We start from the raw sequence: 23,263 nt of genomic DNA, 5'->3' as shown, positions 1-23,263 counted from the left end.
TGAATATGTACATTGTATACGTCTAATCAAATACATGTTTTGAACAATTATACCATATATACATTTTCTTCAATATAAATTTAGTCTAAGTAAGTGTTTGGTTGGTGGATATGTTCAGTTTCCAAAGTCATCTTTTTATCGAGGTTTGTATTCCATGTGTCTCCCAATAACGATCGTACATATATATATATAGTCCCTGCATGCCAAGTTTCATATTTGTAGATCAAGACTTGGAACATATTACATACATGTATAATTATGTTTTTGATCTGGATAATACAGGATTCAGTTATTGCAATATTCTGTACAAATTTTCAAATGGGATTTGCTTCACAATGTTCTCTCTACGTTTGATTAAACATGTTTCTTTTGAATATTTATTTTGGGGGGGTCGATAATAGATTAAAGGGGTCAATAATACAGTGTGATAAAAGGTCTATATAAGTACCTGTTTCTCAAAAATAAGACCTTATTGCATAGCCAAAATAATGCTAAAACACTAGTACCAAGTCCAATTAAGTGCTTTTGTACGACACTAGCAATATGCGATTGCATTTTCCCCTACAAATTAACATTGTTAAGGGGTCGATAATACCTCAATATGCTCTACTCATATTGGGCCTGCAGCATGCTGGGATGAAGGGCTACCAAGTTTGTTGAAATGAATGACCTTGATCTTCATTCAAGGTCATGGGGGGTCAAAAAGGCTAAAATCTTTAAATGACCTCTTCTCTAGAACCAGAAGGCTCAGGGTACTGATATTATGACTGCAGCATGCTGGGATGAAGGGCTACCAAGTTTGTTCAAATGAAGGACCTTGACCTTTATTCAAGGTCACAGGGGTCAAATATGCTAACATCTTTAAATGACTTCTTCTAAAGAACCAAAAGGCCCAGGATACTCATATTGTACCTGCAGCATGCTGGGATGAAGGGCTACCAAGTTTGTTCAAATAAATGACCTTGACTTTCATTCAAGGTCAAGGGGGTAAAATAGGCTACAATCTTTCAACGACTTCTTGTGAATGACTAAGAGACCTAGAGACCTGATATTGTGCCAGTGACATGCTGGAATGAAGGGCTACCAAGTTTGTTCAAATGAATGACCTTGACCTTCATTCAAGGTCACAGGGTTCAAATAGGGTAAAATCTTTAAATGACTATATATGTATATATATGTTGTATTGTGCCAATAGTCAGATGACCTTTAAGGCCCATGGGCCTCTTGTTTTTTCAAACTTCCTAATTTAATGAAGCTCAGGGTACATAGTAAATAGAAATAGTTTGTTTCCAGTGTGTGATCCGTGTGAGGATGAAAGTATTCCGGTGTTTGATCATAAAGTACCATTGACAGTGCAGTCACAATTTAAGGTATGTACTTGTTTATAAGTCTTCCCAAGTTAATGATAAACACTTTCTGTCTGAAAATCATTGAATCTGGATGACTCTGTATTAAATTGTTTAAATTGTATGCTTATCTCGGTGTGTATATATTTACCTTTATCTGTATATCTGTCAGTGTGTTCTTATTAGCATAACTATTCAAATATAGTTATTAGGTGATCAGATTTTACCATGTAGTTCAGTCTCCTGAAGCAAGACATTAAAGTGATCCTGTTGTCTTCAGTTGAACCCTGCAGTTCCAAACTTACTACATTAGGTAAAGAAAGGACCTATCATCATTAAAAACTTTTTAATCAAACGTCCTAAATTCAGGTAGTGTTTTCGACAAACTGATATTCTATAGACAAAGTGCTATAATACTATTGAGAAGTTACACTGAGCTATTGTAAAGGATGGGTAATCAGTTTGTGTGGTAGTGGTTAAGCTGGCAGGGGTTTAATCCTTAGGCCAGGGTGTACGGGTCTTGCAGAAGGAGGAAACAGGATGAAATGCCTACATGGTTTGCCTATGGGCAAATGACCACTGACCTCTGTTCCTGGGATCAAACTCCTGCCTGTGGCAAGGTGAAAAACAAATATTTTAATCACCACACCACCCAAACATCTTAGATACCAGGATTGAAATATATCATTATAAATTAATTGTTGTCCTTGTCCAAGGTGACTGACTGTAAGTTGTTGGTGTTTCTGCAAGTACTCTGACTTTTGTCCACTTTCTAATCCTGGCTGCATCTGCAAATTATCTTTGCGGTTAAAAGGACATACATCATACATGTAAATCAAAAACAAACTTTCAATGCAGCAGAAATAATTTCTTGATAAATTAACATGAGTCACAGAGTACATGTACTCAGCAGCTAGCTAGTAGCAGGAATTTTAACATAGTTTGGTATTTTTTACAATAATTATTACAGATTACCAAGTATATAAAAACATTATAAGTAAATGGTATGCCAATGGGAAAATAAATAAATTACAAATACATGCATGCATTTTTTGGCCTTTTATTATTGGCAAAATAAAGACCAGGAGCTGCAACATATATCATTTTTTTAATAAAATGTTCAGATCAATAATCTACAGGCATGGAATCCAGTTAAATGTTTGACAAAGGCCATGTGACAGTCTGGTGCATCTCTCAATGCTGAGTTCAGAAGTCCTTATCCTGCACTGTTGTCATATCATAGACAGTATAACTGATCATGATATGCTCTCATAGATTGCAAAAATTTATTTATTACATGATATTATTTCATTAAATAACTAAATCAATCTAATTTGGCTAATTTTCGACCTCTTGGCCATTCTCGGGCGCATGGATTCCAATATCCATAGGGCTCTTCAGATAAAATAAATGTACAGTGAAACCTTTTTATTCATTAAAGACCACCCAAGGTACAAAGAAAAAATGATCATACACAGGTCAAATGGTGCTAAAATGAACATTTAGTACCCTCAGAAAAGTCTTATTAAGCATGTGGTATTTATACAGTCTAACAAAGGGAATGGCTAACACAAGTTTGACTGTAGATGCTTGTAATTAAGACTTATTCCTCCCTTTGACTTTTGCAGCAACGATTGAGGTTAATGATGATTATAAACAATAGTAGGCAAATGAAGAATATAATGGTATAAAAATCTAAATTTAGAACTTTCTAATATAAAGCTGAAGGTTTACCAGAAAGATTTTAGGCAGAATCAGTTCTTCATTTTCGCCTTGCTGTTTCAAAATTATGAAATTTTAAACCAACTGTAATTTGTTTACATGTGTGCACTTTAAAGCACTGTATACCGAGTCTATATGGTATACCAGGAGTAATTACACATGTACATTAGCAAACAATCTTAAGCCAGTTGATTTACTAGTAATGAAAATTATTTTACATTGATGTCATCGTAGCTACCTTATGTCGATAGTAAACTTCATATGATATGTATATGGTTTAGCTGTGCATTTCTGATAAGGAATTTTATGACTTTTTGAGTGTTTATAATGTTTTTTATGATGCATTATCACTAATACAAATTTTTGATTTTTTAAACAAGTGTTGTGATATTGTCTATGATGAGAGATCCTGGATAAGCTTTTTATTAATTATTATTTTTTAATACCATATGACTAATTCCTGCACATGAGTTTGTGTTTATATGAACCAGAGGTAATTGCTAAGGCAGGTTTGACAGCTGATATCACCGATACATATTTTAATTTCTTTGCAAGTGTTTAAATGCATGTGCGTATGATATGGCTGATCCATGCCCATGAGTTAGTGTTGATATTACGTCTTTTAATTGCTTTACATGTGTTTATGATGCTGTACATGAAGAGATGAATATTTTACAGTTTGAGGTGCCAGCCATGTGTATGCAGTGGGAAGGACTGCTTTGTGGTGGTACAGATGAGCCACGCCTCCTCCCTGGGGTGGTGTCTATCTGTCGTCAGTGGTCAGAGGTCAACCCAGGTGGCCGGATACTTGTTATCTGTGATAACACTTGTAGTTTACCAGGTCTGTACCATTCTGAATGTTCTGTTTATTGCTGTAAACAAGGTTGCCTTTTTTGTACCATATGTGGAAACATTATGGTCATATGCATGGAAGTTGTCAAATAGTTACAGTTTTATGACGTTAGGTGAACTTCTGGCAAGTAGTTTTTCTAACCTATTGACAGGTACAATTTTTAAAAAGTACATGGAATCTGATTGGCATGGTCCTAAAGGAAGACTAGCAGGGGTGTTTAATTTAGTTTTTGAAATGTCTTACTACAGGTTTAGTTATACCCCCTGCAATGAAGTTATACCCCCTGCAATGAAGTTATACCCCCAGCAACAAAGTTAAGAGATCAATCAAGGTGTACTGGAATCGGGTTGACCATCTGTCTGTAGACACAACTTTGTCTAATGAACTATTACTAAACTACGTATACATGGCACATCGGGATGTAGGTGCCCTATACTAATCAGTCTGTCCATCTGTCCGTTTTTTTTTTCTTTTTGTACAATAATATTATGTGAAAGTGGATTATTGCTCTCAAATTTGGTAGGAAGATGCCCTGTGTATCACCAAGATAATGTAACTTTTTGGGCTAACCGGATTCAAAATGGCTTTTCAATTGTCATTTTGGATTTTAAAAAAAATGAAAGTTTTGTATTGAAGGATATGATTTAATGTTCTAAAACATGATAGAATGATAGTTTATGCCATCTAGATATGCTGTGTATCTTTTGGGCTAACCAGATTAAAATGACTGCTCAGTGCACTTGTCTATCTTTGTATACTAATAAGAAGGAAATGATATTTTATAACACTTGCTAAATTGATCTCCCCATGCTATCTTAATCTGCTCTGTAACATGTAGGGCTAACCAGATTCAAACGGTTTCTCAGAGGCCATGTTAGAATTTTACAATGACAAAAAAATGAAAAATCTGTATGAAAAGAAATGTTATGAAATTTGTTTGGATGATTCCTTGTGTCATCTTAATCTGCTATGAAGCTATTTGTGCTATCTAAATTCAAAATGGCTGTTCAATGGCCATCTTGGTTTTCAGCAATGACATAAAAATGGAAGTTTTGTATGGAAGTAAGTGGAGTAATGTTCTCAAATTTTGTTGGATGTTACTTAAGGAATGATTTTTATTTTTCGTCGTTTACTGGTGTGTAAACAGCATTTTTTGTACAGATATTTTAAATGAAGCCCGTTAGTGTGTCATGTTGAAATATCTGTACAAAAAATGCAGTTTACACACCAGTAAATAACAAAAAATAAAAATTATTTCTTATACAATGTATTTACATTTCGACCGACCATATAATTTAAACTAAGTGTTCAAATAAAATAAAATTCTGTTTTCCAATGTTTTACCATTGTTGGAACACCAGGTCAATTGATGGAATCCCAGAACAGCTGATTTCAATTTGGCAGGAAATGTTGTCAAATTGACAAAATATAGTTTCACAATAATCTTACCTTTTTTCATCCCATTTATACTATATTTGTAAAATATTTTATTTTCAGATATATAATTTAAGATTTACATAACATTCATGCATATATGCATTATTATATAGAAGATTTGTCAAAACAGATAATAAGCCTAATTGGATGCGCATTCACACTACTTGCGAAAGTCTGCAGTGTTTGATATGTGTATTCTTGCGCGGCAACCACTGCGTTTACGCAAGTGTAAACAATTTCCCAGTTGGTAAGGTTATATTGCAAAGAGAAAATGGAAATGTAAATATATAAAATTATTAAAAATGGCTATTTAGCATCCACCTTGGATTTTTAAAAAAAAAGTTAACAAAATATGATTTTAAAATTCATGTGATATCAGTCTGATATCCCGGTGAGATGAGCAGAGAACTTCCTGACCTTTCAGTATTCTTATTACACATTATTAGTATTGCTAGTCCTATACTTTTAGCTAAGATTTTAACATTAAGATATTAGATTTTTTAAATTTATATAATCTGTGAAAGAAAACTGTGAGTAGAAGACTCATCATTAACTACATTTGATAAGGAACATCTTGAAATTCCTACTAGAATTCCCAGTTATGTATATATAATTGTTGGATCTTATGATTCAGGTAGCCCTGGACAGCAGGAAAAGACTAAATACCAAACAATAATGCAGAGTTTGGTCAAACAGGTTTGTTATCAATAGTTATTATGTACAGTAAAATCTTGATACGCTGTATTTCAAAGTTGGTTTCATCGTTGTTAAACTGTCAAAGTTTTCAAGATTTGTTTCTTTATTGTATATAAAGTGCAAAGCTTGCTTGGGACAGTCAAATAAACTTTCATTTGAAAGGGATACAGCTAACAAAAAAATAGTCCATTTCTAATCTAGATCCATGTCTGTTCAGATGTAATTGTAAGGCATTATAATTGTCCTTCATTAAAGATGCTCCACTGCCGACAAAGCATAAATGATATTCATCAGTTGAACAATAATTGGTGTTTGATCATGTATATATATATGTCTAATTAACACAAAAAATAATATAAAATAATTAATTTCGCCTTTGGTGCATGCGCAATCAGTACTTCCTTCCATATAGGATATAGTGACACAGATTTTTTTCGGGATGCAATTAATTATTTTTCATATTTTTAACTATAAGTGAAATTAGAAGTCCAAACTGTTCAATGGTGGTAATGGTGTAAAGTAAGTAACTTTTGTAACTGAAGATAAATACTAAATCGTCTGCTCCTGTTTTTGATAGTGAAAAAAATACCATTTGTCAGCGGTGGAGCATCTTTAACCTTTGGTAGTTTAAACCAATATAATTCCGAAACCTGGCTGTACCGGCAAAATAAATATATGGGCCGGTACATCCAGTTAAGACAAGGTACACTGTCAAAGGTCTGTAGGCTTGGCTGAAGGGCTATAAAGTTTATTTAATTATGTTACCTTGACCTTCTGCAGGTATGTATGTTTTATATAAGGAACCTTGGAAATTCAGATGTGGTTTCCATGCCTCCTAACCAAAGATTGTTGCAATATTTTATGTTCTAGTTCAGTAGCAGTCCAGTATACATGTTTTGTATAGAGAGCCCTGCTGACTCCGGGGTGTTCACCAAACCTCCTAACCCAGGATTATTGGCCTTCCTTCAGCGACGTCATCACCTCAACATACACTCTAAGGTTTTTGTTTCTTATTCTTGATTGAAGATTCTATAGGAAATATAATAATTGATACTGTATAGTGTTTCTTATGTACATTTAAATATGCATATGTTACATGTAAACTAGATTATATATATTCTACATATATACTTATAAATATTTACATATATTCTACATATATACTTACAAATATAAGGTTTTGCTATATCCAGTAGACATACCTGGCATTTTAACCATAATACACAATTCTTTGCCTCAGGATAGCTAGTTCAAAACTCTTGTGGGGTAGTCAATTGCAAACACTGCATGACCATAATAATTTGTTTCAAAGATATTCAAGCTTTCCTCCAGGGGCAAGCTCAGACTATAAATTGGTAAATGACTTGGACTGGTAAAACAGTGTAAAATGATAAAATGTAATAGAGCTTATTGAAGTGTACAATGGTTTCAAGATAGTAAAGTGACATGAGTACAATTAGTCCATTTTAAAAATACTCTTCCAGTGATTGTAGCATCATAATTTGGTGAGACTGTATGATGCCACAAATATTTGAAGGTGGGACTAATCGTACAAGCTGGTCATTTGATCTTCTTGAAACTGCCATATTGATGGTCATTTTTATTTGCATTCCAATTATTGTGGATGTGTGTGTTTCCAAATTACTTCAAATGTTACCTTAACAGGACAGTATCTACCTGTATCAGTCCCCTGTACACAAAGCAATGGCAGAGGCTGCAGGTATGCCTCATCTCAAGGTAAGCATTAATATCACTATAAACAGGAAAATAGGATGTACTGCCAGTGTAAAAGATCTCAATAAATACAATATTACGACATGATTATGTACAGTTGTGTATTTTGCAAGGGTAAGACTACAATAATTATTATTAATTATTAAATTATAATACCTTTTAATTCTGAATCATTTAATGTTGTTTTCAACATTTGCCTTAAAAGTTTTCTTTTTAGATCTGTATTATAAAAACTGAATCTGATCTGCATCAGACATAGAAATGAATACACTCTGAACACACCCAATATGCTGCAAGATATGAAAAACCTACAACTTCATCATTCACTGAGTCAGTAACTAATTTTACATATGCCCGCACCTTTACTATTTTATATTATTTCAGATGTCACGGGTAGTGAATCAGCCTAATTTGGTAAGTAAGCTATCATGATATACAACTGTACATAATATACCATGTTTATATCATACTCTGTTACTTCCACTGTGTCCTATTGTATCTTATATCTTATTGTGTCCTATCCCTTACCCCATACGGTATATGGAGGTCGGGTTATTGATGTTTTACAGAGATGTTGTACAATACATTGCTTAAGAATTAACATAGAATTAAAATGGGACTAATTTACCTACCACATGATACCTGATAATGTTGTGCATGGCTATTGTTTTTATTGGTGGAATGACACTAAAAGATGATAATCTGTGCTAAATTTATTTCTGCAGGAAGATTACAAAGAGTTACATTCCAACACTGCTGGAGATATACTATGTACATGTAGTTCTGCACAAACATAATCGGGTATCATTTGGTACATTAATTAGTCCCATTGGGTTACTTTTTTGTCTACATGCAAGAAGTATGTTAGAATAATGTTTAATTTGATCTCTATACATCATGTAATAACCATACAAATTCTTAGCTGTGCCATCTGTAATTTTCTAATCCCTGCATCACAGATTGTTGAAATCAATTCATTTCTAAATGAGGTGCATGGAAATATCTTTGCACTATATTACAAGGTAATCATGTTGTGGTAATTAAGAAAAGTTCTGAAATTTTCAAGAAGTTTAATCGGTACTGTTCACCTTGTTTAGTTTGTAATGAGTTCATTATTTCTTTTGGTAGTTGATGATTAATTCAATGCCAAAATTATGACATTCAACTTGACTTAAATGTTGATTTACTGACAGAATTAAAATGTTCAATGAATAAAACTGTGTAATTACTATGAAATAAATACAGTAGAGTTCCTGATTTCTCTACACAAAAGACCATACTTTAGTGAAAACTGATTCTGAAGTTTTTCTCCTTAATATGTAAATTATGTGAAAATAATTGACTAAAGTCGTTTTTTTAACTCATGGTTAATTTGTTGCGAGAAATCAGGGGCAAGTAATGCATAAACATATATCTAGTCGTAATATACACTTTTTATGTTGTCTACAGGTAGCTTCAAACCATGTTTACAGCATCCCAAATATACCACACTTTCTAAAGGATATGGATATAGTACCAGTAGAAATTTCTGAACATAAACCAGCAGAGATTCCTGGATTTTCTCAAATTTCTGCATTTAAAGACAATGAAGTCAGCATGCATTTAGGCTTTGGCCGAAGAGAATACTTGTTTGCAGAAGATGTAAATGCTATCATAAAGTAATTATATGTACAATGTAATTATACAAATTTCTATAATAATGAGCTACTGAAAAACACAGATTTTAAAATCATGACAAAAGAGTACTATTTAGACTTAATCAATGAGAGATAGTTTAAGAAATTCTTGTTTTTTGTTTGTTTTTTTAATTGAAACAGACATATGAAATGATATAAAAGGATAATGACTAAACAGTAAAACCTGTCTTCGAAACTACCGCTGTATAAAGATCAACTGCTTAAAAAGTCCACCCTTCGAGGGTCCAAAATGACCAATTTTAAACCGATTCAACCTGTGTATAAAGAACACCTGGCTATAAAGACCATGTTTCCATTGTCCCTTGGGTGGTCTTTATAGACAGGTTTGACTTTATCTTTTTTGGAAAGGAAAAATATAATATGACATTTTGAAAAATCCAGTAATATATTGATGTGTCATTAGTCTGGAGATAGGTAGCATCGATCATTATCTTTTCACACTGACGATAACCTTTTGTTCTGTATACAGGTTCAATAAGACATATTCAGAGATGGCTTCCCTATCCTCTGCCACTCTAAGTAAGTTCTCCAAGTCCAGTTCATTGGAGGAGCCAGAGGATTTAGTCGATGGTGAAACATCCTCAGCCAAGAAACCATGTCTGTCTAGGTCCTTATCATCAGATCGTGAACTACCCCACTGGATGGTGTCAGGGAGTAAAACTAGAAGGACGTCACAGTCAAAGTCACCAAAACCTTCCACCAGTAGATCAGAAAGCACTGAGTCGACAAGTGGCAAATATAAGTATGTAAGATAGCTATATAGATAAAGCACCGAGTCGACCAGTGGGAAATATAAGTATGTCAGATAGGTAAATAGATAAAGCACCGAGTCGACCAGTGGGAAATATAAGTATGTCAGATAGGTAAAGCACCGAGTCGACCAGTGGGAAATATAAGTATGTCAGATAGCTATATAGATAAAGCACCGAGTCACCGAATATAGTCGACCAGTGGGAAAATAATAAGTAGCTGTCGAATAAGTATGCAGATAAAAGCACCGAGTCGACTTGTGGGAAATATAAGTATGTCAGATAGCTATATAGGTAAAGCACCGAGTCGACCAGTGGGAAATATAAGTATGTCAGATAGGTAAAGCACTGAGTCGACCAGTGGGAAATATAAGTATGTCAGATAGGTAAAGCACTGAGTCGACCAGTGGGAAAAATAAGTATGTCAGATAGGTAAAGCACTGAGTCGACCAGTGGGAAAAATAAGTATGTCAGATAGGTAAAGCACTGAGTCGACCAGTGGGAAAAATAAGTATGTCAGATAGGTAAAGCACTGAGTCGACCAGTGGGAAATATAAGTATGTCAGATAGGTAAAGCACTGAGTCGACCAGTGGGAAAAATAAGTATGTCAGATAGCTATATAGATAAAGCACCGAGTCGACCAGTGGGAAATATAAGTATGTCAGATAGGTAAAGCACCGAGTCGACTTGTGGGAAATATAAGTATGTCAGATAGCTATATAGGTAAAGCACCGAGTCGACCAGTGGGAAATATAAGTATGTCAGATAGGTAAAGCACTGAGTCGACCAGTGGGAAAAATAAGTATGTCAGATAGCTATATAGATAAAGCACCGAGTCGACCAGTGGGAAATATAAGTATGTCAGATAGGTAAAGCACCGAGTCGACTTGTGGGAAATATAAGTATGTCAGATAGCTATATAGGTAAAGCACCGAGTCGACCAGTGGGAAATATAAGTATGTCAGATAGCTATATAGATAAAGCACCGAGTCGACCAGTGGGAAATATAAGTATGTAAGATAGGTAAAGCACCGAGTCGACCAATGGGAAATATAAGTATGTCAGATAGCTATATAGGTAAAGCACCGAGTCGACCAGTGGGAAATATAAGTATGTCAGATAGGTAAAGCACTGAGTCGACCAGTGGGAAATATAAGTATGTCAGATAGCTATATAGATAAAGCACCGAGTCAACCAGTGGGAAATATAAGTATGTCAGATAGGTGTACAGTGTATGTAAAATCCAAGAAACATACTGTCAGTTAATTTTTGTGTCATGCAACTATTTTTTGTGATGCAGTACAGGCAACAATTCTTGTTTTAATTCTACGTGCTCAAACTATTATAAAAAAATCTGTTTGCTTTTTATTTTCTATTTAATAGGAAATATTGTTTAAGTTAAACCTGAAGAGAATATCTGTTAGCACATGAAAAGTGTTTAACATACATGTATAGTTACATGCATAATGACATGTAATCATGAAATGTTTGATAGATTTCATTATTTAAAGAGTCGCCTACCATAGATATTATATGGTTTATATTTTGTCTGTAACACTAGTACTGTCTTATATACATTTACACACAAACTACAGTCTGTGTGACCAAACAAACATCATGAAGTGGAGACATTTCTATTATAAACCATTCAAATTAAGTACAATTTACTTTAGTTGTAAGTGTTTAAAATCATTATGCTGCTTAAGATTGATCTTTCCTTGATTTACAGAAGGACAGAATATGTGATGACCGAATCAGAGCTTGCTGAAATAGCAGAAGATATACTGAATCAGGTATACGTGAACAAGAGTTATCTCTCTTCTATTATTCTATTTTGAAATCATTTGACGTCGCGCACAATGTTCGGTCACTTTTATGTAACGTTATTTAATGTAAAAGACGTCATTATCTTATATAACATGACGAGCGCAATTGACGTCATTTCCGACATTCGGCAAACCTGCAAGACAAAGAAAAAACGCAATTTTTCGAATACTTTTTTGAATTTTCAGTAGAGATTTCGCACATGTATATTTGAGCAAAAACGTATTTTTTTATTATGAATAGAAAACATACTTCCTAATATAAAGTCATTTTTCAACGTCGTGAACTTGCGTGACAGAACAGTCAATTTAAAAATTTCATTTTGTGTCATTTCTGCAAGACAAAGGTTTTGTTCGATAAAAAAGTAGAACGACGTCGCAGTCTATATTTTCTGACATGTTATTAAAATAGAAGAAAAACGTATTTTTATATTAACAATTCATGTCTCTTTCTTATGTATTAGTACCGTTTTGTACTGTGTCTATTTGTGTTTTTTCACTTTTTTGTCTTTTCTCCTCGGATCTGTCGATCGGCAAGTCTACAAACAAAGTCAACCATTTTGAAGTATGACGTCACAATTCATTATAACGAAATGATATCATGATAGTTCGTTTTTGGGGAATCTCTTTGTCAAATTTTACCGCCATGTGGTGTTCAGTATGACCACAGTGACACTTTAACTGAAACCGCATACAGGTGCGTGTTACATCTGTCGCGCCAAAAAACGTCATTTTCTCAACAAAAACACATCAATAGAAACATAAATATTACAAATATTTTGATAAAAGTCCTCCCGTAATTGAATAAATATATCCTTTCTGTTTTTCAATTTAAAAAAATAGTATTGCGCTTATATTATTTTACTGTTCAACGCTTTTTCCAATGAAATTCCGGCGTGACGTAAAAGTGACCGAACATTGTGCGTTATGTCTTTGCATTAAAGATGCTCCACCGCCGATACAGCATAATTGACACTCACCATTGAACAATAATTATCCCCCGCCCAACGAAGTTGGCGGGGGATATACAAATGGGTTCCTTCCGTCCGTCTGTCCGTCCGTACGAATAGTTTCCGGAGCATAACTCTAAAACCAGTAGAGATATTTCCACGAAACTTCATACACACATTGGTCTTATGGTCTAGTAGTGCCTTTTGCTGTTTTTAGGTTTTCATTTTTTGCATTTTTTCCGTAACAATGGAAACATTGCTGAAAATATCATATTTTTGTACCAGGTTTGTTTCCGGAGCATGACTCTAAAACCAGAAGAGATATTTCCACGAAACTTCATAGACACATTGGTCTTATGGTCTTATAGTGCCTTTTGCTATTTTAAGGTTTCCGCTTTTTGTACTTTTTTCTGTAACCATGGAAACATTGCTGAAAATGGCAGATTTTTGTGTAAGAATCGTTTCGGGAGCACAACTCTAAAACCAGCAGAGATATTTCCATGAAACTTCATAGACACATTGTTCTTATGGTCTAGTAGTGCCTTTTGCTATTTTTAGGTTTTCATTTTTTGCACTTTTTCTGTAACCATGGAAACATTGCTGAAAATATATTTTTGTACCAGGTTCGTTTCCGCAGCATAACTGGAAAACCGGTTGAGATATATGCACGGAACTCCATAGGCACATTAGTCTTATGGTCTAGTAGTGCTTTTTGCTATTTTAAGGTTTTCACTTTTTGTACTTTTTAGCCCACCATCATCAGATGGTGGGCTATTCAAATCGCCTTTCGTCCGTGGTCCGTCGTCCGTCCGTCCGTCCTTCCGTCCGTCCGTCCTTCCGTCCGTCCGTTAACAATTCTTGTTACCGCTATTTCTCAGAAAGTACAGAAGGGATCTTTCTCAAATTTCACATGTAGGTTCCCTTAGGGCCCTAGTTATGCATATTGCATTTTGGGACCAATCGGTCAACAAGATGGCCGACTGGCGGCCATCTTGGATTTTGATAGTTAAAGTTTGTTACCGCTATTTCTCAGAAAGTTTTGAAGGGATCTTTGTCAAATTTCACATGTAGGTTCCCCTAGGGCCCTAGTTGTGCTTATTGCATTTTGGGACCAATCGGTCAACAAGATGGCCGACTGGCGGCCATCTTGGATTTTGATAGTTAAAGTTTGTTACCGCTATTTCTCAGAAAGTTTTGAAGGGATCTTTCTCAAATTTCATATGTTGGTTCTCCAAGGGCCCTAGTTGTGCATATTGCATTTTGGGACCAATCGGTCAACAAGATGGCCGACAGGCGGCCATCTTGGATTTTGATAGTTAAAGTTTGTTACCGCTATTTCTCAGAAAGTTTTGAAGGGATCTTTCTCAAATTTCATATGTTGGTTCTCCTAGGGCCCTAGTTGTGCATATTGCATTTTGGGACCAATCAGTCAACAAGATGGCCGACCGACTGACGGCCATCTTGGATTTTGATAGTTAAAGTTTGTTACCGCTATTTCTCAGAAAGTACTGAAGGGATCTCTCTCAAATTTCATATGCATGTTCCCCTTGAACCCTAGTTGTGCATATTGCATTTTGGGAGTGATCGGTCAACAAGATAGCCGACCGGCGGCCATCTTGGATTTTGATAGTTAAAGTTTGTTAACACTATTTCCCAGAAAGTACTGAAGGAATCTTTCTCAAATTTCATATGTAGGTTCCCCTACGACCCTAGTTGTGCATATTGCATTTTGGGACAGATTGGTCAGCAAGATGATCGACAGGTAGCCATCTTGAATTTTGATAATTGAAGTTTGTTACTGCTACATATCTCAGAAAGTACTGAAAGGATCTTTCTCAAGGCTCATATATAGTATGTAGTAAAAGTTTGAAAAGCAGGGAAAAGATCCCTCTTTCTGTTGTCTGACATAGATCATTCTTTGGTGGGCGCCAAGATCCCTCTGGGATCTCTTGTTTCTGTAACCATGGAAACATTGCTGAAAATGGCAGATTTTTGTTTAAGAATCGTTTCCGGAGCACAATTCTAAAACCAGCAGAGATATTTCCATGAAACTTAATAGACACATTGTTCTTATGGTCTAGTAGTGCCTTTTGCTATTTTTAGGTTTTCACTTTTTGTGCTTTTTCTGTAACCATAGAAACATTGCTGAAAATATCATATTTTTGTAGCAGGTTCATTTCCGGAGCATAACTCTAGAACCAGCAGAGATATTTCCACGAAACTTCATAGACACATTCTTTTTATGGTCTAGTAGTACCTTTTGCTATTTTTAGGTTTCTATTTTTTGCACTTTTTCCGTTACCATGAAAAAACATTGCTGAAAATATCATGGTAAATGGTAAATGTTACTTTGCAAAACTCCACCCATCTTTGTGTATATAGTCTTATATAAATGTCAAGGCTGTATACCTGATTCAACAATTGCAGCTCCACTCTACTTGAATTATACTCCATCTTTCTTTAGCTCAACTTCCTTTTTGCTGTTTTTTTTCATCACATAAGTCTCCACAATCAAACTTACTTCAGCTTTGATATCTCCATTGGCGGGGGATCTGAATGACTATGTCCTTGTTATCCCCCGCCCAACGAAGTTGGCGGGGGATATACAAATGGGTTCCGTCCGTCCGTCCGTCCGTCCGTCTGTCCGTCCATCCGTACGAATGGTTTCCGGAGCATAACTCTAAAACCAGTAGAGATATTTCCACGAAACTTCATACACACATTGGTCTTATGGTCTAGTAGTGCCTTTTGCTATTTTAAGGTTTTCACGTTTTGTACTTTTTTCTGTAACCATAGAAACATTGCTGAAAATAGCAGATTTTTGTACCAGGTTCGTTTCCGGAGCATAACTCTAAAACCAGAAGAGATATTTCCACGAAACTTCATAGACACATTTGTCTTATGGTCTAGTTGTGCCTTTTGCTATTTTAAAGTTTTCACTTTTTGTACTTTTTTCTGTAACCATGGAAACATTGCTGAAAATGGCAGATTTTTGTGTAAGAATCGTTTCCGGAGCACAACTCTAAAACCAGCAGAGATATTTCCATGAAACTTCATAGACACATTGTTCTTATGGTCTAGTAGTGCCTTTTGCTATTTTTAGGTTTTCACTTTTTGTGCTTTTTTCTGTAACCATAGAAACATTGCTGAAAATATCATATTTTTGTAGTAGGTTCATTTCCGGAGCATAACTCTAAAACCAGCAGAGATATTTCCACGAAACTTCATAGACACTTTCTTTTTATGGTCTAGTAGTACCTTTTGCTATTTTCATTTTTTGCACTTTTTCCGTTACCATGGAAACATTGCTGAAAATATCATGGTAAATGGTAAATGTTACTTTGCAAAACTCCACCCATCTTTGTGTATATATTCTAATATAAATTAATGTCAAGGCTGTATACCTGATTCAACAATTGCAGCCCCACTCTACTTGAATTATACTCCATCTTTCTTTAGCTCAACTTCCTTTTTCCTGTTTTTTTTTCATACACATAAGTCTCTACAATCAAACTTACTTCAGCTTTGATATCTCCATTGGCGGGGGATCTGAATGACTATGTCCTTGTTGGTGTTTAATTATGTATATACATGTCTAATTAACACAAAAATAATATAAGATGATTCATTTTGCCTTTGATGTATGCACAATTAGCACTTCATTTCATATTAAGGTAGCTCCATACTTATGGTAAAACCAATGTCATTTTTAGCTCACCTGGTCCGAAGGACCAAGGTGAGCTTATGCCATACCGTGGCGTCCGGCGTCCGTCGTCCGTCGTCCGTCGTCCGTCGTCCGTCCGTCCGTCCGTCCGTCAACAATCGACTTCTTCTCCATAACCGCTGGTCGGATTTCAACAAAATTTGGCTGGTAGCATCCTTATGGGCTACTAACTGAAAATTGTACAAATGATGGGGCTGACCCCCCAGGGGCCTGAGGGGCGGGGCCAAAAGGGGTCAATTTGGCTATTTCCATATAAACGACTTCTTCTCTGAAACCAAGCATGGGATAGCACCCATAATGCAATGGTAGCATCCTTATAGGGTGGGGATTCAAAATTGTACAAATGATGGGGCTGACCCCCCGGGGGCCTGAGGGGCGGGGTCAAATGGGGTCCATTTGGCTATTTCCATATAAACGACTTCTTCTCTGAAACCAAGCATGGGATAGCACCCATAATGCAATGGTAGCATCCTTATAGGGTGGGGATTCAAAATTGTACAAATGATGGGGCTGACCCCACGGGGGCCTGAGGGGCGGGGTCAAATGGGGTCCATTTGGCTATTTCCATATAAACGACTTCTTCTCTGAAACCAAGCATGGGATAGCACCCATAATGCAATGGTAGCATCCTTATAGGGTGGGGATTCAAAATTGTACAAATGATGGGGCTGACCCCCCGGGGCCTGAGGGGCGGGGTCAAATGGGGTCAATTTGGCTATTTCCATATAAACGACTTCTTCTCTGAAACTAAGCATGAGATAGCACTCATAATGCAATGGTAGTATCGTTATAGGGTAGGGATTAAAAATTGTACAAATGATGTGGCTGACCCCCCGGGGGCCTGAGGGGCGGGGTCAAAAGGGGTCAATTTGGCTATTTCCATATAAACGACTTCTTCTCTGAAACCAAGCATGGGATAGCACCCATAATGCAATGGTAGCATCCTTATAGGGTGGGGATTCAAAATTGTACAAATGATGGGGCAGACCCCCGGGGGCCTGAGGGGCGGGGTCAAATGGGGTCAATTTGGCTATTTCCATATAAACGACTTCTTCTCTGAAACTAAGCATGAGATAGCACTCATAATGCAATGGTAGTATCTTTATAGGTTGGGGATTCAAAATTGTACAAATGATGTGGCTGACCCCCGGGGGGCCTGAGGGGCGGGGTCAAAAGGGTTCAATTTGGCTATTTCCATATAAACGACTTCTTCTCTGAAACCAAGCATGGGATAGCACCCATAATGCAATGGTAGCATCCTTATAGGATGGGGATTCAAAATTGTACAAATGATGGGGCTGACCCCCAGGGGGCCTGAGGGGCGGGGTCAAAAGGGGCCAATTTGGCTATTTCCATATATAATGACTTCTTCTCTGAAACTAAGCACGTTATAGCACCCATAATACAATGGTAGTATCCTTATAGTGTGGGAATTCAAAATTGTGCAAATGATAGGGCTGACCCCCCGGGGGCCTGAGGGGCGGGGTCAAAAGTGGTCAATTTCCATATAAATAACTTTTTCTCTGCAACTTAACATGGGATTAAGCTCATAATGCAATGGTTACATCCTTCTAGGGTTTGAATTCAAAATTTTGCAAATGATGGGGCTGACCCCCCGGGGGCCTGAAGGGTGGGGTCAAAAGGGGTCAATTTAGCTATTTCCATATAAACGACTTCTTCTCTGCAACTAAGAATGGAAGAGCACTTATAATGCAATGGTAGCATCCTTATAGGGTTGGGATTTGAAATTGTACAAATGATAGGGCTGACCCCCAGGGCCTTAGACGGCAATAGATGCGAGGTCAAAAGGTCAATTAGGCTACTATTTTCATATAAATTGCTTTGTCTCTGAACCTATGTATTGGATAGCATATTTGTATGGTATCAATAGCATCATTGTATGGTTGTGATTCAAAATTAAACTTTGGGAGTCAATTTTGTTTATTTTTCTAATTGTCTGAGTCTTGTGATAATATTACTAACAAAAAACCAGGTGAGCGATACAGGCCCTCTGGGCCTCTTGTTTTCTTATAGGTCTTATTTTCTTACATTTTTCATGTAGATTTCAAATCTGTATAGAAAAATGGGTGTTCTCGAACTACTTTTTGAGATATTTGAGCTTGAAATATACCATCCGTACAAATTTGCTGGCCGCAAAAAGAAAAATTCATGAAAATATGTTTTTCATAATATTAGGGTGAATGTAGTCTCAATCCTGTTGATTTTTTGTCCTTAATTTCTAATGATAAAACAATATACAAAATTATTGTATTTTTACAAATGGTAACTAATTTTCTTTATTTCTGAGGACCGTTTCTATACGTAATTATCATGTTTTGCCATGTTTACGCCCCTAAAAAAACAATAAATAGGCAAAAAAAGAAATGAAAACCCATGTTAATTTCACAATATTTGTATATGATATGCCCAAGATAATATATCTTTAAATATCATATAAAAACTTGGGGTCCTCGATCAAATTTTCACAATTTTGTAAGCTTAAAGTTTGTAACTCACAACCCTAACCCAATTTCATCCAGGGCTAAGATTGGTCATATTTCACTATTTTTAAAAAATCATGCCACAAAAAAACATTCTACATCAATTCATATGTTTTTGTCATATTCTATCTGGTTTGTGTCTGTTTATTTTTATGATTTTCGCCAAATTTTGTGTTTTAAGGATATCCGTAGGCGATTTTATTGAATTCCGGAATTTCAGTGCGGACGGGTCCCCTCTTATCATTAATTGCGACGAACGTTACTTCCGGTGTTTGAAAGTCCATTCCCATTTACGACAGGGACCGCAAAAACCTCAGAGATAGCATGTCATATTCATTGCTTTTATTTGATTTATTTAATGATTTTAAACATTCAATATTATATGTAGACAATTTTCACTTATTGAAAAAATATCCAAGTGGAATGTCGTAGCGTATCGGAAACCATTCTGGAATTTAAAACAACCTTGGCAGCTTCCGGTTTAGCGTCATATAAATTGGTGCGGTTTTCAAAAGTATGGACCTACCTTAAAGATGCTCTACCGCTGTCAAATGGTATTTTTTTCGCTATAAAAAACCGGAGCAGACGATTTAGTATTTTTCTCTAGTTACAAAAGCTACTTACTTTACACCATTACCACCATTGAAAAGTTTGAGCTTCTAATTTTACTTCAAGTTAAAAATATGAAAAATAATTAATTGCATCCCGAAAAAATTCTGTGACACTATATCCAATATGGAATGAAGTACTGATTGCGCATGCACCAAAGGCGAAATAAATTATTTTATATTATTTTTTCTGTTAATTAGGCATATATATATACACGATTAAACACCAATTATTGTTCAAATGATTAACATCATTTATGCTCTGTCGGCGGTGGAGCATCTTTAAGAAAGGGTGCCAAAGAATTTTTTCGGAATGCAATTAATTATTTTTGATATTTTCATCTTGAATTAAAATCAGAAGCTCAAACTTTTCAGTGGTGGTAATGGTGTAAAGTAAGTAACTTTCGTTATAAGAAAAATTGTAATTTGTCTGCTCTTGTTTTTGATAGAGAAAAAATACCATTATCGCAAAATTTTGATCCATGAAATAGTAAGAATTGGTTGAATATGCTGGTTTTGAGATCCCAAAACAACCTGGGTAAAGTACAATTTACTGTTGATTAATCCCGCCTTCCAGCGATTGTGATTTTATCTTTTGATGTGAGTTTTGTGACTGGCAATACAATAATTATCATAAACCTCTATATAAAAAAGAACCCATTTGAACCAACTATTTCATATATTTTCTCCTCTTAACAGGCTGGCAGAGAAGATCTTATAAGAAGCATTAAGTTACAGAAGATGAGAGAGAATACAGTGAGAAAACATACAGATCAAACACTCATAGAACAGAAACAAGAAAGGACAACACAAGCTGTTACAGAATCTCTTTCTGGAGATGTTGACGAGGATGAAGAGATGATGTCCTCTATGAATGAACAGAACACACAATGTGACATAACCCCAGAAGACATTATTGTGACAGAACCTTCAACGTGTGTTGTCATGGGAGAGACCGTGTCTGGTAGGGTACCATCGCTCATCGACACCTTACTTATCAGTGACAACATCAGGAAAAAAAGTCCACAAAAATCCCCAAGGTAGCTGTTGTTAAAATTAGTGGTGACAAGGAAATATTTAATCCATTGATTGTGTTATGTAGCTAACAATTGAAAAAAATACACACTTACAACAAATTCACACTTTTTTATTATTGTTTTGATGTGTGAAGGTGATAAAATACCCTGAGATTTGTTTGTATTGTGAATTGAAGTGAATTTGTCTATAAAAAAGAACTTGTCAATTGCATAATGATAGCCATTCATTGGAAATTTGTTTGACATAAATCAAGTTATCTTCTTTTTATTTTAGGAAATTCAGAGACACGTCTACTAAGGAAATGTCAGAAACTGGATCTGCTCATGTTCACAAAAGGACTGATTTACTCAGACAAAAGATACATAGAAAGAAAGCGTATAAGAGATCAAACCATATACCAGGTTCACCTTCAAAAGGACAAAGTTCAGAAAGTGCTCACATTGTTGAACATTCCATTGACAGTGATTCAGTAAATGAGGGAAGGTCAGAAAGTGTGGATAAACAATTTACTGAAATTACGAACAGAAAGCAACCAGATTTATCGATATTGGATGAAATTTTCTCCTAAAAATTATAATTCTACATTAAATAAACCAGTTCTTCATATGACTTAAAAATTTATTTGGTAGGCAATCTTGGAGCTGACTGTAGTGATTTTTGTACCAAATATATACAGGAATGGGAATGTCACATTCAAAAGTATAAGCTAGATACATGTATATACAGGAATGGGATCCCGAGTGTCACATTCAAAAGTATAAGCTACAATGTAATTATAAGCAAATGAACAGTTTTCTGGAAATCTATGTCATAGAAGGCAAATTGATATCTCTGCTAAATTCATGAACACATCAAAACCTGAAACTCTTTTGACCACAATGCTTAAATACAAGTTAATACAAGACAACGCAAAGTGTCGTGTTAGAAAAACAAGGGGAAGTAACTCGGATTGATCAGATTGATAATATGCAGTTTCAGATGTCTTCAGAGACCAATGATTTGTGCACTTCACAATCTTTTTCTCTAAAGATCTGCTCCTAGACAGACAAGGTTCCAGAAACAAAGGAGCTACAAATCTAATGACAGAAAAGCTATACTTGTGTATTCTAAAAGTAGTTTAATCTAAGAACAAATCAAGTCACCTTCTAGTAAGTCCTTAATATAAAATATTTTAGATTTTCCATCTGTTGAAAGTGTATCTGTGTATCTATAGCTTTTAGATTTACAAGTTCATATCTCTCCATCAGTGCTGTAACCATATGATACATGTTTTTCCCCTAATGCAAAGAACAGATTTGAAGTATGTGATGAAGTGCTTTAACGAATTTACCTATACTTACACATGTATGAACATTATATTTTCAAGAAGATTTGAAGTAAGTAGTACATAATTTGGAGGACTTGAGGTCAAGTACTATTATATATGATTAAGCAAAATACTCTGATGAAATAGAACTTATGGAAGATATGACACTTTTTGAGCAGAGAGTATTGAAGACTAATGTTTTAAGATAAAATTTTATTCACGTGAATACAAATTTGTTTTCAATATAGATCATGGATACACAACAATATTTTGTTTCAGTTAAGTTTTCTTGATTAAATCTAATAAAAAAAACATAATGTTTTAATTTTACTCTGTGGGACATAAAAGTCCACGAAGCCTTCTTTTACATGAACAAAATGATAAATGCATCACTTCAAATTAAAAATGTTAATGCGTATCCATATTATGTTTATGGTGAATTTTCAATTTTGTGTATACCCAAATTATCAACTATAGAATACTGTTTTATAGGTTTTAGTAGCAAAAGGGAAGCTGGAGAAGAAAATACAGCAATTATACAAATAAAACTATGTACATAATCAATGTGATCTACTTTCAACATTTCAACATATCTACTGTATTGTAACACTGAAATTCATAGCTTTAACTTTTAATTTACATGTTGTGCTATACATAATACTATTTAACACACAAAACAAAGAAACGTTTCTTAGGTGTGCTTTTATAATACACATACCGCTGAAGATATAAGAATGTTTACCAATTCTTGATAATTTAGATTCTATTAAGTATATTCTTTTTACACTTAATCTGTATGTTTATATATATAATTATTATACTGTAAAATCTAGAGGTGCCCGAACCACTAACTCATAAGTACAGACAAGAATATGTCGATAAGTGAAATTCTCTTTAATTAATACAGTAATAGGAATCCCAACTATTTAAATAGTATGTACAAAATGAAACCTGTTCAATATTTCATTCAATGTATATGCCTTTTTTTCATATGAAATAAATTTCCATACTATTTGCATTACATTTAATGTATAGACGTATAATTTTGAAATACAATTGCCGTTGTCTATTTCTCATC

At 35.1% G+C, this 23,263-nt stretch overlaps 1 protein-coding gene across 3 annotated transcripts in view; it reads left to right on the top strand.

Moving 5' to 3' along the window:
• LOC138334793 (uncharacterized) overlaps positions 1 to 23,209 on the top strand; it is a 30,456-nt gene extending 7,247 nt beyond the window's left edge. Inside the window, exons 5-15 of one of the 3 annotated variants that reach the window (XM_069283523.1) lie at positions 1,294 to 1,370; positions 3,747 to 3,909; positions 5,993 to 6,054; positions 6,925 to 7,053; positions 7,720 to 7,791; positions 8,173 to 8,202; positions 9,238 to 9,446; positions 9,955 to 10,227; positions 11,965 to 12,028; positions 20,541 to 20,881; positions 21,153 to 23,209. In XM_069283523.1, the coding sequence (XP_069139624.1) occupies positions 1,294 to 1,370; positions 3,747 to 3,909; positions 5,993 to 6,054; positions 6,925 to 7,053; positions 7,720 to 7,791; positions 8,173 to 8,202; positions 9,238 to 9,446; positions 9,955 to 10,227; positions 11,965 to 12,028; positions 20,541 to 20,881; positions 21,153 to 21,447 (1,715 nt within the window). In that variant the 3' untranslated portion in view covers positions 21,448 to 23,209. The remainder of the gene's footprint in view (positions 1 to 1,293; positions 1,371 to 3,746; positions 3,910 to 5,992; positions 6,055 to 6,924; positions 7,054 to 7,719; positions 7,792 to 8,172; positions 8,203 to 9,237; positions 9,447 to 9,954; positions 10,228 to 11,964; positions 12,029 to 20,540; positions 20,882 to 21,152) is intronic. The other 2 variants (XM_069283520.1, XM_069283521.1) reach the window with 2 other exon arrangements.
• Positions 23,210 to 23,263: the final 54 nt, after the last annotated feature.

This window comes from Argopecten irradians, chromosome 11, assembly GCF_041381155.1.
Source record: "Argopecten irradians isolate NY chromosome 11, Ai_NY, whole genome shotgun sequence".
In the NCBI taxonomy this organism is placed as follows: domain Eukaryota; kingdom Metazoa; phylum Mollusca; class Bivalvia; order Pectinida; family Pectinidae; genus Argopecten; species Argopecten irradians.
Note: the sequence above shows the minus strand (reverse complement) of the source record. Positions and strands in the feature narration are given on the sequence as shown.